Raw genomic sequence first — 12,743 nt, 5'->3', positions numbered from 1 at the left:
GGTGATGCATTTCAGAAGTGTCAGCTGCCATGTTTAGAGTGTGATCCTAATCATAGCTACCCAGAATCTTACTCTGGTCTATTCAGCAGGGCTTACTCTCCAGAAAGAATTTTTTGGATTTTAGGGGAGGGATGAGAGAACTGGGCTTGAAACGTGGGAATGGCCTTTGGATTTCTCAGAAAGGTTTGAATACTTGTTCAACTGTTTGTAAAGAAATACCTTTTATTAGAATGCCAGAATGTGAATTTATTACTGTAAGTTACAAAAACAAACTAGGTAACTCTTATGAAATAATTCACTTTAAAAAATTGTAATGTATTTAATTATTCTTTGGCTTTTATCCTGGCTGCTGGCATATATTGGGGGGGAGCTGCATGTTGGTGATAGGGCTGCCTTATCCACTTTTGTCACTGATGCCGATTTACATTCCTGCTTGGCGATGTCTGCACTTATAACAAGTAGTCAGTAGGAGAAGCTGTGCTGGTAGGTTTGCTGCTACCAAGCTAAGTGGCATGTGCCCGGTGGTGCTGACAAATGACACAAACTGCCACTTGGACAGTGGCATTCTTGGATTCACATATCTAACCACGTTTGACTGGTATGCCAATAACTTACAACATCCTCCAAACTGCTATCAAGATAGAAATGTAAGGACAAATATTAATACACGTGGTTTAGTATTGCCAACTTCCAGGTGGCTAGATAAGGAGAGAGGTCACTCATGGACTGAAAAAAATATACAACCACAGGGTTATAGTGACCAAATAACGAATTAATAATGTCAAGGTATAACAATAACAAAAATTAGGAGTCCCGATGTGAAGAGGGTCGACTTGAACTTCCTGCTTCAGTTCACACTTCATGTGTAGCAGGAAAATAACGAAGCCCCACACGTTGCTTGGTTTGAAATGAGGTATTTTACTTTGACATCAAAGTAGAACTTGTCGGCATAAGCCCAAAATGACTTAAGTTAAAATCATCAGCCTTCTGACCATTTTTATTCATCCCCCAAAACAAGCAGACAAGCCCACCAGCCTTATCTATTCAAATGCTCCACCTCCTTTCCTTCCAGTAATTTCCACAGTCCCTCTGCCTTCATGCGTTTATCAGTTTTAACAAGGAGCTTCCTCAGAGGGGCCTCTTATTTACTCCACAACCTTTGCATTCACACCCATTTTGGGCTGTGTGGCCTCTTTAACAGTTACAGCTGCTTCAAATATTGCATCAGACACTCTTCTGAAGGCACAAAAACCATATTTTCATTTATTATAGGGGTGTTCATAATTATTCAGGGGTCCCTCTTCACATGCAAAGGGTGATCCGTACATGTTAAATTTCAAAAAGTCCAGTTCAGACCAAAATCAGTATAGGTATTCACACAACATTCAATATGGCCATTGAGCCTTATTGAGTGTAGTGCCTGTCTTTGAAGAATGTTTTGGAAACACTTCGTGTCCTTATGAAAAATCTATTATTTTGCAGTCACTGATCGCTGTGTGAATACCTGTATTGATTTTGGTTTGAACTGGACTTTTTGAAATTAACATGTATGGAGCACCCCTTGCATGAAGTGTGAATGAAGCAGGAAGTTCAAGTTGACCCCCTGCACATCGGGACTCCTAATTTTTGTTATTGTTATACCTTGACATTAATTCGTTATTTGGTCACTATAACTGTGTGGTGGTAAATTTTTTTCAACTTCCAGGTGGAGCATGGACTTCTGGTATTACAGTTGATCTCCAAGTGACTTTCCCTGGAGAAAATGGCAACTTTGGAGGGTGGGATCTGTACTATGGCATCCTTTTAAACCCCTTCCCTCAAGTTCCACCTTCAAATCTCTAGGAATTTCCCAACCTAGAGCTGACAAACCCCAACATGATTTCACTCTGGCAGTTGAGGCACTGAAGAAGCAACCACTGCTGGAGCGTCTTTCCCACCCCTAAAAACTTCACGTGTAAGAAAGGTTGGCAATGGAATTTGTACTTGGTTCAACAAATTACTCTGTTTGAACCAGCCCTGGCTGTAACATGCATCGTATGTGACAAAGACGTAGAATATTTGCATTGTTCTAGGGCCCGGGAAGAACTTTTTATATTTCTGTCTTAAGACTGTCGAAATTGAATTAAATAGTGGGGGTAGGGAACTGTTCCAATACGTAGCTCCCGCAAACATCTTTTTGAGTATGGCAGAAGTGACTGAAGTCCAAATGGGGGACATTTTAATTTAAGGGACGCGCACCGGAAATAGGAAGAAGCGGCACCGGAAGGAGGCTGGAATAGAGTGCTGCCCAGGCGAGGGCAGAAGAAGCAGGAAGGGAGGCGGCGGAAGGTGTGGCTGAAGCGCTTCCAATAGAGTCCCTGAGGCCGGGGCGGGTTTGGGTGAGCTCCGTGACGGGGCTCTCCGAATATCCCTCCCTCCTGCAACCGGCGCCACGGCGAGCGGGGGCTTGAGCATGGCCGAGTCAACAGCCAGCGTGGGAGCCACAGCGACTGTCACCGAAACTGAGGTGACTGAGCCGGTGAGATGGGGGCGCCACGAAGGGGGCCGTGTGAACGTGGCGGGGGCGGGAGAGGCACGGGGATCGCCATGGCAACCGGGAGGATGCAGGAACCATGGCAACCCTAGCGGCTGCGGACCCATCCGCCACGGTTGTCGAGGCAACCTCGGAGGGTCTCGAAAAGGACCACTCCGGAGACTGTTTTTTGCGATGGGGCCGTGATGGACCCTCTCGCCTGCAGCTGTCCTTTGCTTGCCACCAGCTCCCTCATTCTGGATGCTTCTGATGCGTTTAATGTGCGTAGGGTTTTTTTGTTATTGGTCCCAAGGTATAATCTGAAAGCAGGTGATGCTGCCACCTCGCTGAAGCTAGGAAGGTATGGGTCTAGTCCAGGGTGGCCAGACTTGCTTGATGTAAGAGCCACATAGAATAAACATAAGATGTTTGACAATACAGGAAGGCAGGCAGGAAAGCAAATGGTTGGAAAAGGAGGAAAGGAAACTTTAACTTTAAATGCATTCTCCAGCTTCAAGAGGGGATTGGGTAAAAATATGGAGCAAAGGTCCATCAGCGGCTATTAGCCACAGTGTGTGTGTGTGTGTGTGTATATATGGCCACTGTGTGACACAGAGTGTTGGACTGGATGGGCCATTGGCCTGATCCAGCATGGCTTCTCTTATGTTCACCAGGTGGCTTGGCGAAGTGACTTAAAGAGAGAAATACTTTTTATGAGTCAGCTGACAATGCAGTGGGGGCTTCAAAAGCCACACAATATGTGTGAAAGAGCCACATGTGACTCCTGAGCCACAGTTTGGCCACCCCTGGTCTTGTCGCGTATAGCGCAGGAGGTCTTTTAGTCAGCCAGTCTTTAAGTTGGCTGCCTTGAATTTTGTGATAGGAAGGAGGCAAAATCCTGTTTCCCTACCTTCTCATGTGTGGTCTCCAGGTGCTGACTAGCCCCAGTCCTGCTTCAGCAAGGGTGTTTTCAGACCATGCTTTCTTTTTTCTTCAAAATAACCACTGTAGCGAGTAAGCAAGGTGGCTGGGCAGGAAAGATAGCTGTCCAGAGTGTAGGTGTGGTGGTGTGGCTAGAAAGTCATACTAACCTGGGAGACCCAGGTTCGAATCTTCTCTCATGGAAGTTTCTTGGGTGATCATGGACCAGTCACTCTATCACAGCCTAACCTACCTCACAGGGCAGCTGTTGTGAGGATGCAGTGGAGGTATGAAGAACAGCATAAGTTGGTTTGGGTCCTGTTGGTGAGAAAACCAGTATAAATATCTAAATGGATACAAGTAATAAGAGACACATCTAGCAATCAGGTGAATTTTAAAGTGGAGGGAAAGAGTCAGGCATGTCACAAGCTCTACTAGGAGAGGTTTAGGTTGGTTGATTTGGTCACTGGCCCATTTATTGCATGTCAAGGAGACGAGCCTCAGGATTCTGGCAAGGTTCTGTAAATATAGACATCATAGAGCTGGAAGGGACCTCCGGGATCATCTAGTCCAATCCCCTGCACAATGCAGGAAACTCACAAATACCTCCCCCTAAGTTCACAGAATCAGCATTGCTGTCAGATGACCATCTAGTCTCTGTCTAAAAACCTCCAAAGGATAAAAAATACTTTAGGCAAGTACACATTTATGGAATATTAGAGCTCTATATCAGGGCAAGAGGCAGGAGAGCAGAATCACTGCAGTCCATCCAGCTACCTCAGCAGACAGTAATCAAATCTGCTGTCAGTGTCAGCCAATTTCTCCCATGGCGTCTTGAAAGTTGTGGCACTAGCAGCCCTGCAAGTCTGTTAGGGAAGGCTGTCACCTTGTATTTATTCTGGCAAGACAGGAGCATCTTCGTAATTGTAACAATGATAATAGGGTGTATACCATGTTTAAGTTACAGACTAGAGCCAGTGGGTACACCTGAAGTCCCCAGTGGCCTTTAACCATGTGGGTGAACCCTTGGTTAGATGTGTGTAGGAGAGTTGAACAATCCTGTAATAAGAAAGGAAGGTGTTTCTTGTTTGACAGAAACCATGGCAACTCAGGAGAGGTTTCGGAAGTGAAGGAAGCCAGGATGCAAAAGCCAGTGAATCTGCAGTCCATGGGAGCCAGTCTGTGCAGAGATTATGGAGAATAAAGTATTCAAAGAGATGTCAGCTTTAGAGCATGGAAACTGGAACTGAAGTGGAAGGGGATCTAGAAACTCTCCCACAGCAATGCTGTAGCACAGGGAGACTTCCCATTGTGTGTTCCATGAGACAGAACTGCAAATCATTGTGGTCTTCCTCCCTGCTCTTTTTAGTATTGTACACTTTTCAGAACCTTTTGTCAAGTGTTTTTTGAAGGTATGCAGCATACAGAAATATACATACCCAATAAAGTGGTGCATCCTCTGATCCCATCAGTAGCCTGTGGAGTTCCCTTGCTGAAGTAGTAGTTGTGCCTGTTTTCTTGACAGAGCACCACCTAACCTGCACTGGATTTTCACAGTGTCACACAGCAGGATGGGACTACAAGAGAAATGACCATTTTAGCCTAGCTCCTCCCAGCTCCTTAGTCAGAAAAGCCAGTAACATTACATCCTGCTTGGCCTAAGGATGATATCGCATGGGTGAAACTTAACAAGAAAAACATGGGGATTAGGGAGGATTTTTAGTTAACAAATGTCCTGATTTGCAGATTTCCTCTTTCAGGTGGCCCATTTTATTTTGTTGTAGAATGATGGCTTTTTAAAAGAGGACTGGCTGTGGCTCAGTGATGGAGCATTTGCTTTTTATAAGAGCCCACGATCAATCCCTGGCATCTTCTGCTAAATGATACTTGGAGAAATGTCTTTCTCTGTCTGAGACCGAGGAAAGCCGCTGCCAGTCTGAACAGACAGCTCTAAGCTAGGTGAGCCCGTGCTCTGACTCTATGTAAGATTGCTTCTGACTCTGTATAAAACATGGCAGTTCTTTAGAAGTTACCAAAGCTGAGAAGATCAGTGATGGCAGAGAATGTCTCCTGAAATATAGTTTGCCCACCAATGATGGTATGATACTTTTCTCCATTTTGTTTTGGGTATTTTCTAAGGCGAGGAGGCAAGACTCAGTAGGCCTTGAACGTGCCCCCAGAATCTTCTGCAATACATGTAGGCTTTGTGGCCATTGTGCAGCGTCTCTCAGCAGATGAGCCACTATAGAAAAGATTCCATTTCAGTCTGTCACATTTATAGAGAGAAACATATCCTTTTCATTTGTACTGCAACTGAAAACTTTTCCTCTTTCTCTCTGTCCACATCAAATGGGTGGGCAGGAGAATCGCAGCCTTACCATCAAGCTGAGGAAACGAAAGCCAGCCAAGAAGGTGGAATGGTCAAGTGACACGGTGGACAATGAACACTTGGGACGCCGATCTTCCAAATGTAAGTGGCACGCTCATTTGTGCCGTTATGTAAGCCTCCATCTTCTGTGTTGAACGGTCAGATGACCCACAAACGTGTTGCCTACACCTTTTGATCCCAGTGGCTAACAGCTCCCTCTACCCAGGTTCCTTCTGACCCTATGGGAGGGTGTATGTTTACCAAATCCTAAGGAAATGTGGCAACTGGATAATAGGAGCGTAGGAATGCTGGATTGTATATAGCTTGAGGACCAGTTGTGGGGGCCAAGGTCCTTCGCTTGTCAGTTTGGTGAACAGAGATGACTGGACGGATGGTTGAGGAAAGGTTGGATTCCTGGAGTATATTTCTCAGCTGTGTTGTGGAAGCAGGTTCTACTGCACTGGAAGGCCATGGGCTGAATCCAAGCCCTTGGGCTATTTTATGCCACCCCCAGCAGCTCTCCTGTCTATTCTCTCCCCCTTCCCCGGTTTATAAACTTGGATGAACTTTAACTTTTATTCTTTGGAACGAGAAAAACAAAGCCCCTTTGGGGGGAAAAATCATGATAGTATTTAGAGAGCCAGTTTTGTGTAGTGGTTAAGTGCGTGGACTCTTATCTGGGAGAACCGGGTTTGATTCCTCACTCCTCCACTTGCAGCTGCTGGAATGGCCTTGGGTCAGCCATAGCTCTGGTGGTGGTTGTCCTTGAAAGGGCAGCTGCTGTGAGAGTCCTCTCAGCCCCACCCACTTCACAGGGTGTCTAGTGCGGGGAGAAGATATAGGAGATTGTAAGCCACTCTGAGTCTCTGATTCAGAGAGAAGGGCGGGGTATAAATCTGCAATTCTTCTTCTTCTAGTTAAGCACTCAGTGAAAAAATATGAAATGGTTAATAAATCCTATGACTTTCATAAAGCAAGAATGGTGACGTCAAGGCTAATCCAGGAAATTCCCCATAATTCTTGAAAATAAACTTTAAAAGCAGAGGTTAGCAGTCCTTGGATTAGATCCAGACAGATTTTTTTTGTTCAGTCTTGTGTAATTCTCCTTCTTATTACAGCCCCTGTCCAATGTGGCTTTTGTCCGTGCGGGTCCCGTGATCTCCAGCGTAGCCTTTTTTAGTTGTCAAAGGGGACTCCCTCCTTGTGTTTTTATCAGTGGAAACTCTGTTTGGATCCAGCCTGTTCTCTACAGTGCTAGCCTGTATAACAGAGAATTGCTGTTAATTGTTTTACTGATTTTCAAGACCAAAATGACAAAAGTCAGAGTATCAGACTAGGTTCAGGGGGACTCAGGTTCCAATCCTCACTCTGCCACAGCAGCTTGCTGGTTGACCTCAGGGACAGGTTTGTTGTAAGGATAAAACAGAGGAGAGGAGAAGAATGTAATGCTGTTTGTGTCACTATTGGGTAGAAAGGCAAAGTATAAATGAAATAAAATACATTGCTTAAAAAAAGAGTTGGATGGTTCTTGCTCATTGGAGCAGTCAAACTAGGAGATTTACACAGCAGCAAGTTTTAACACAGAGAGAAGAGAACATAGAGCAAAAAGGCGATAAAATATATGTCGATATCCTATCGGGATATGACTCTTTTTTATCTTGTTCAGTGGTGGTGGGATTTACCTTTTGCGTCTTGACTTGCATAATTAACCATTATCTAAATAACTCAGAAGCATCACTTATTTGGATTGTTGGTACCTCTTATAACTCTCTGGAAGCTTACAGTCCAAGTTGGATATTGTCAAATAATTTGTGTCCCCTCATTTTGGTAAATTAGCTTGCCTCACTCCCTTTCATTTCTCAATTCATGAGGCAAATACATGATGAACAACACTATTATGGGTTGGAAAGCCCCTCTTGTCCAGTTCAAGAGTTTCTGATGTTCATACTTGGGAGATGATTCAACCAATTCTTGGCAATTTCCTCTATTTGTTGTAGAAAATTTCCTCTATTTCAATTCGTGTTCCTTTCAAGAGGCTTTTCTTTGTCTCGCATTGGTTCCGGACTATTTAGAACACACTGTTCCATGGATCAGCATGAACAGTTGTTTTTTCCCCCCAACTGTGTCAGAGGCGGAGAAGGCCAAAAGCAGCCTCCTTCAAGCCAAGGCCCAATATATTTTAAGGCCATTCTATCTGTCTGTCCATCTAAACAGCCTTAAAAATGGGAATACGTGTTGTTTCTTAAAAGGAGAGGATTTCATAGATGCAATATCTCCGCCAAATCATAGTCAACATATGATTTAATTTGTAAAGAAAATTATTTCCAAACTGCAGGAAAATATTTCACACTTTGTTAGGTGCAAATTAAACATGTATGTTACGTGTAAATATATGCATTTACATGTAATGCTAGGTCTGAGCATAAGTGAGCCACAGCTGGGAAACATTTGCTGCTGGATGGCATTGGCTTTATTATGAATGCATGAAGGCCTTGGCTTTTTTTTGGCAACATACACTTCTGGCTCTCAGACCACTATGTAGATCAGGGGTATCAAACATGCGGCCTGGGGGCCAAATCAGACACACAAAGGGCTCCTATCAGGCCCCCAAGCAACTGGCTCTTGTCTGCTCTCCCTCCCTCTTGCTTCCTTCTGCATCACAGCTTGCTTTGCAAGGCTTGCTCAAAAGCACAGGAGCTACAGAGCAAAATCTTGATTTTCTCCATTGGTTGAGGCATTTTCCCCTCCTGGTCCCCTGGGGAGGGAGGGAAAGAGCCAGAGCTTCTTTTGCCCAGTTCCCTGGATCCCATGGGAGAAATAAAAAGAAAGCACCTTTAAGATAAACAAGTGCTAATGTTTTAAGCATGTTTTATTTTAAGGATGGATGGGGTTTTTTAGTTGTGTTTTCTGTGTCCTTTATAAAGTTTATATCTCTGCTACCTAATCTTAAATAGGTACGCACATGGCCCGGCCCGACATGGCCCAGCCTGGTCCAGCAAGGTCTCATTTATGTAAAATTTGGCCCTCATAACAAATGAGTTTGACACCCCTGGTGTAGATGATAGAGGGGCCTCCATAAGCACTGAAGTTGGTCATGCCTGCTCTAGTGTGTCAGATCAGAGCGTTGGGGGAAGGAAGGTAGTTGTGAATTGAGATTCCTGGCGCTTGTTCCTAGAGATTTGCAGATTTCTACATATGGGGGGGGGGAATCCCTTGTGGGAATATATACATGGTGTGCAGGAAGCTCCTGTGTAATCTTGTACCGGTCTCATCTGCAATCTCTAGTATCATGCCAGACCAAAGCTGAAGGCTCCCTAGAAAGAGAAAGCCTCCTGTCTGTCTCCTGCTCTAACTTCCCTGCATAAAAACCCAAGGGCAGAGCTTGGGTTGGAACCGAGATCCTTTGTACAGAGGAAAAATTGCTTGGGCCTTTCTCAGTCTGTTTCCTGCTGGTAACTGGCATCTGTTCAAAGGTATCTTGGGCACTCAGCAATTCTGGCTGAAAGCTAGAAGAGAGCACATCACATGATAGTTGTAATGGGATAGGGAGGAGAGAGAGAGTGGCTATTTTGGCTTTAGCTGAATTGATGGAAGAAGGGAGTGATGGTAGGAAGCAGGGCGGGGCGGAAAGGAAGGGTAATGCTAGTGTATCTGAGAGTAATTCAAAGCCTGAACATCTGTGTTATCATTAGATGTAGGGAGAATGCATTGAAAGGAGATAAATTGCGGGGAAGCTGCAGGACTTGAAAGCAGGAGGAGAGGGGCCAGAGGGTTTTGGTTGATTACAGATGGCAGGGGTGGGAGAAGTGTGACAGTGATTTGTGGCATAGATGGGGCTTGATAAGTCAGTCCAGAGAGGGAGAGGGAAGTGAAGGAATGGGAGGGGGCAGGCTCGAGTGAACAGAATTGGGGAGCACCTGAAATGGCCTTCCTGGATCTGGCCAGATGCATTCCCATCTGCACCAAAGCCAGGCAGGACTGGCGGAGAGGGGGCAACAGGAGTAGGTGACATTTATCAAGTGGGTGTCCTTTGTCACATTCATGTTTTCCTTCAAGGTTTTATCCTTGGACATCGTCAGGGTTTTGGTTGAGGAAGAAAAGATTGAGAGAGGTTCACTAATAGTTTGCCTTATCTGAGGTGCAGGGTTTTTTTTTTCTAGCAGGGACTCCTTTGCATATTAGGCTACACCTCCCTGATATAGCCAATCTTCCAAGAGCTTACAGTAGGACCTGTAAGAAGAGCCCTGAAAGCTCTTGGAGAATTGGCTACATCAGGGGTTTGTGGTCTAATATGCAAAGGAGGTCGTGCTACAAAAAAAAGCCCTGTGTGAGGTATGAGTTTGTTGACACCCATTCAGGAATCTATTCCAAGACCCACACCCCCAAGTGGACCTTACACTGCTCAGAGCCTTTCCTGTCCTTCATCAAATGGGTGGGTAGGAACTTTCCCCCTCCCCCCTTGTTTTCCTTGAGTTTCATAGAAACATAGAATCATAGAGTTGGAAGGGACCTCCAGGCTCATCTAGTCCAACCCCCTGCACAATGCAGGAAACTCACAGACACCTCCCCCTAAATTCACAGGATCTTCATTGCTGTCAGATGGCCATCTAGCCTCTGTTTAAAAACCTCCAAGGAAGGAGAGCCCACCACCTCCCGAGGAAGCCTGTTCCACTGAGGAATCGCTCTAATGGTCAGGAAGTTCTTCCTAATGAGCTGGAAACTCTTTTGATTTAATTTCAACCCATTGGTTCTGGTCCTACCTTCTGGGGCCACAGAAAACAATTCCATACCATCCTCTATATGACAGCCCTTCAAGTACTTGAAGATGGTGATCATATCACCTCTCAGCCGCTTCCTCTCCAAGCTAAACATCCCCAGCCTCTTCAACCTTTCTTCATAGGACTTGGTCTCCAGACCCCTTCGTTGCCCATCTTCGTTGCCCTCCTCTGGACCCTTTCCAGCCTGTCTATATCCTTCTTAAAATGTGGGGCCCAAAACTGAACACAGTACTCCAGGTGAGGTCTTACCAGAGCAGAGTAAAGTGATACCATCACATCACGTGATCTGGACACTATACTTCTGTTGATACAGCCCAAAATTGCATTTGCCTTTTTGCCACAGCATCACACTGTTGACTCATGTTCAGCGTATGAGCCACTAAGACCCCTAGATCCTTTTCGCACATACTACTGCACATACTACTGAGTTTGTTTTTCTTCATCTCTGTTTGCTCCTTTCTTCTATGAGCCCCTGGCTGTGTGCATGCCAGAGTAGGGGTAGAGTGTCAGGTAGGAGAGCCAGGTTTAAATCCCTATCCTACCATGAAGTTCACTTATGAGTTTGGCTAGTCACGCTCAACCTCACACAGTTGTCGTGAGGATAAAATGGGGGAAATGAGAACCGTCGATGCCGCTTTGAGCTCCTTGGTGCGAGAGTGGCATAAGAGAGTGCTAGGCAGATATACATGGAGATGTAAATTTTCTGGAAATTTTGAAGCCATTCTGGTTTCTAATTCTTATCAAATTGCAAATTTTAAAATTGTACATTCTGAATGCCAAAAGTCACACCCTGCAGAAGATGAGGAGGCTTGTGCCAAGCAGAGCTGACATCACACAGGGAGAAATAGTCCACATTTCCTTTTCCTTCTCCCAGAGTGAAGGAAGTCCTGTGCACGAGAGGGATACAGGACTGATGTTCACCCTAGGGATGTGAACAGTTGGCAGATGTTGTGTTCTGATTTTTTCTCTTTGTCTCTCTTCTCCCTCTTGGTTACCCTCCTACACTACTTTATTAACCTTTTGCCTTGCGATTGCTCTTCCCTCTCCCATGTTTTGATTTTCTTTTTATCCGCTTGTTAAAAACATGCTGCTCTCCCCCCTCGCTCCCTTTGTCCCTCTGCATGATATTGGTCTTTCCTCTCTCCCACCTTATCATCTCCTTCCTTTTCTCTCCCTTGGTGTTCCCTGCTGTGGCTCTGCCTCCCAATTCTCCCTTCTTGCCATTCTCTCCCTACCCCTCTGCAGGTTGCTGCATCTACGAGAAGCCCCGGGCTTTTGGCGAGAGCTCGACGGAGAGTGAGGACGAGGACGATGAAGGCTGTGGCAACGCTCACTGTATCCGAGGCCACAAGAAAGGCCAGCGGGGGAAAGCGCAGGATAAAGCAGGGGAAGCTGGTCCTTCAGAGGGCAGCAGCCCCCAGAAGTCAGAGCCACCCGACCAAAACCACGCTGGGGCCATGCAGCACTGAACCCCACCCTGCCACAGCGGGGAGGAGAGCCCCAACTCCAACCCCAACCAGGGACTGACGCTGCCCCGGCTCTGGGGTAAAGGGGGGAGGGAGGGGAGGGCAAGGCAGGGCACATGCATCCAGCCCCACCCCCTGAATCTGTTTTGTGCCGGTGCTCACGCCATCTTGGGGGGGAGGGAAGGGAGGGCACGCGCATTCCTCTCCCTGTCTGTCTCGTGCCAGTGCTGCTGCTGTTATTGTCTTATCTGTGGCTGGTGAGTCCGTCTGGTGCTGCCCGTCCTGCCCCGCATAGAATGTATTGACAGAGCCATCCGGATTCCTTGGCTGATTTTTTTTTTGTCTGCTTCTCAATTAAATATTTGTATCAGTGATGAACCAGGTGGGAAATGGGTGGTGCTTTGGGAATGGCAGTGATGAAGCCCCCTTTTGCCAGCAAAGGTGGCACCTTCCCCTTCCTCCAGTTCCTGTCGACATACCTCTACAACACCCAGCTCCCCTCGTGCCTCTTTGTCTTTCCATACACTGCCTTTGCTTTCTCTCTCTCTCCGTGCCTCAGCTGTGAAGACCCCTCTGGGTACCAGCCCCACTGCCTCCACCTGTATCCCTGTTACCTGCCCTTTCCCTCCCTCCTCGTCCTCCTCGGTCACAGCTTTGGAGTTTAGAGTGACACACACAGCTGCCTCTTGGGGTAGCCT

The 12,743-nt window shown here is 46.2% G+C and overlaps 1 protein-coding gene across 2 annotated transcripts; it reads left to right on the top strand.

The window, feature by feature from the left end:
• The first annotated feature begins 2,268 nt into the window (after window positions 1-2,268).
• PPP1R11 (protein phosphatase 1 regulatory inhibitor subunit 11) lies at window positions 2,269-12,423 on the top strand. Of its 2 annotated transcripts, none has more exons than XM_060239234.1 (3): window positions 2,269-2,518; window positions 5,795-5,903; window positions 11,825-12,423. In XM_060239234.1, the coding sequence occupies exons 1-3, from the start codon at window positions 2,453-2,455 to the stop codon at window positions 12,046-12,048; spliced, it is 399 nt and encodes a 132-aa protein (XP_060095217.1). In that variant the 5' UTR covers window positions 2,269-2,452; the 3' UTR covers window positions 12,049-12,423. The 2 variants fall into 2 exon arrangements, with proteins under 2 accessions (XP_060095217.1, XP_060095218.1); XM_060239235.1 differs by having other exon boundaries at window positions 2,296-2,506.
• The last annotated feature ends 320 nt before the right edge of the window (window positions 12,424-12,743 follow it).

The sequence above is a fragment of the Heteronotia binoei genome, chromosome 5, assembly GCF_032191835.1.
Source record: "Heteronotia binoei isolate CCM8104 ecotype False Entrance Well chromosome 5, APGP_CSIRO_Hbin_v1, whole genome shotgun sequence".
Lineage (NCBI taxonomy): Eukaryota > Metazoa > Chordata > Lepidosauria > Squamata > Gekkonidae > Heteronotia > Heteronotia binoei.
Note: the sequence above shows the minus strand (reverse complement) of the source record. Positions and strands in the feature narration are given on the sequence as shown.

Coding starts and splice junctions, on each gene's coding strand:
- PPP1R11 (XM_060239234.1), top strand. CDS start 2,453: ATGGCCGAGTCAACAGCCAGCGTGGGAGCCACAGCGACTGTCACCGAA. Junction 2,519..5,794: donor AAACTGAGGTGACTGAGCCG/GTGAGATGGGGG, acceptor ATGGGTGGGCAG/GAGAATCGCAGCCTTACCAT. Junction 5,904..11,824: donor GGGACGCCGATCTTCCAAAT/GTAAGTGGCACG, acceptor ACCCCTCTGCAG/GTTGCTGCATCTACGAGAAG.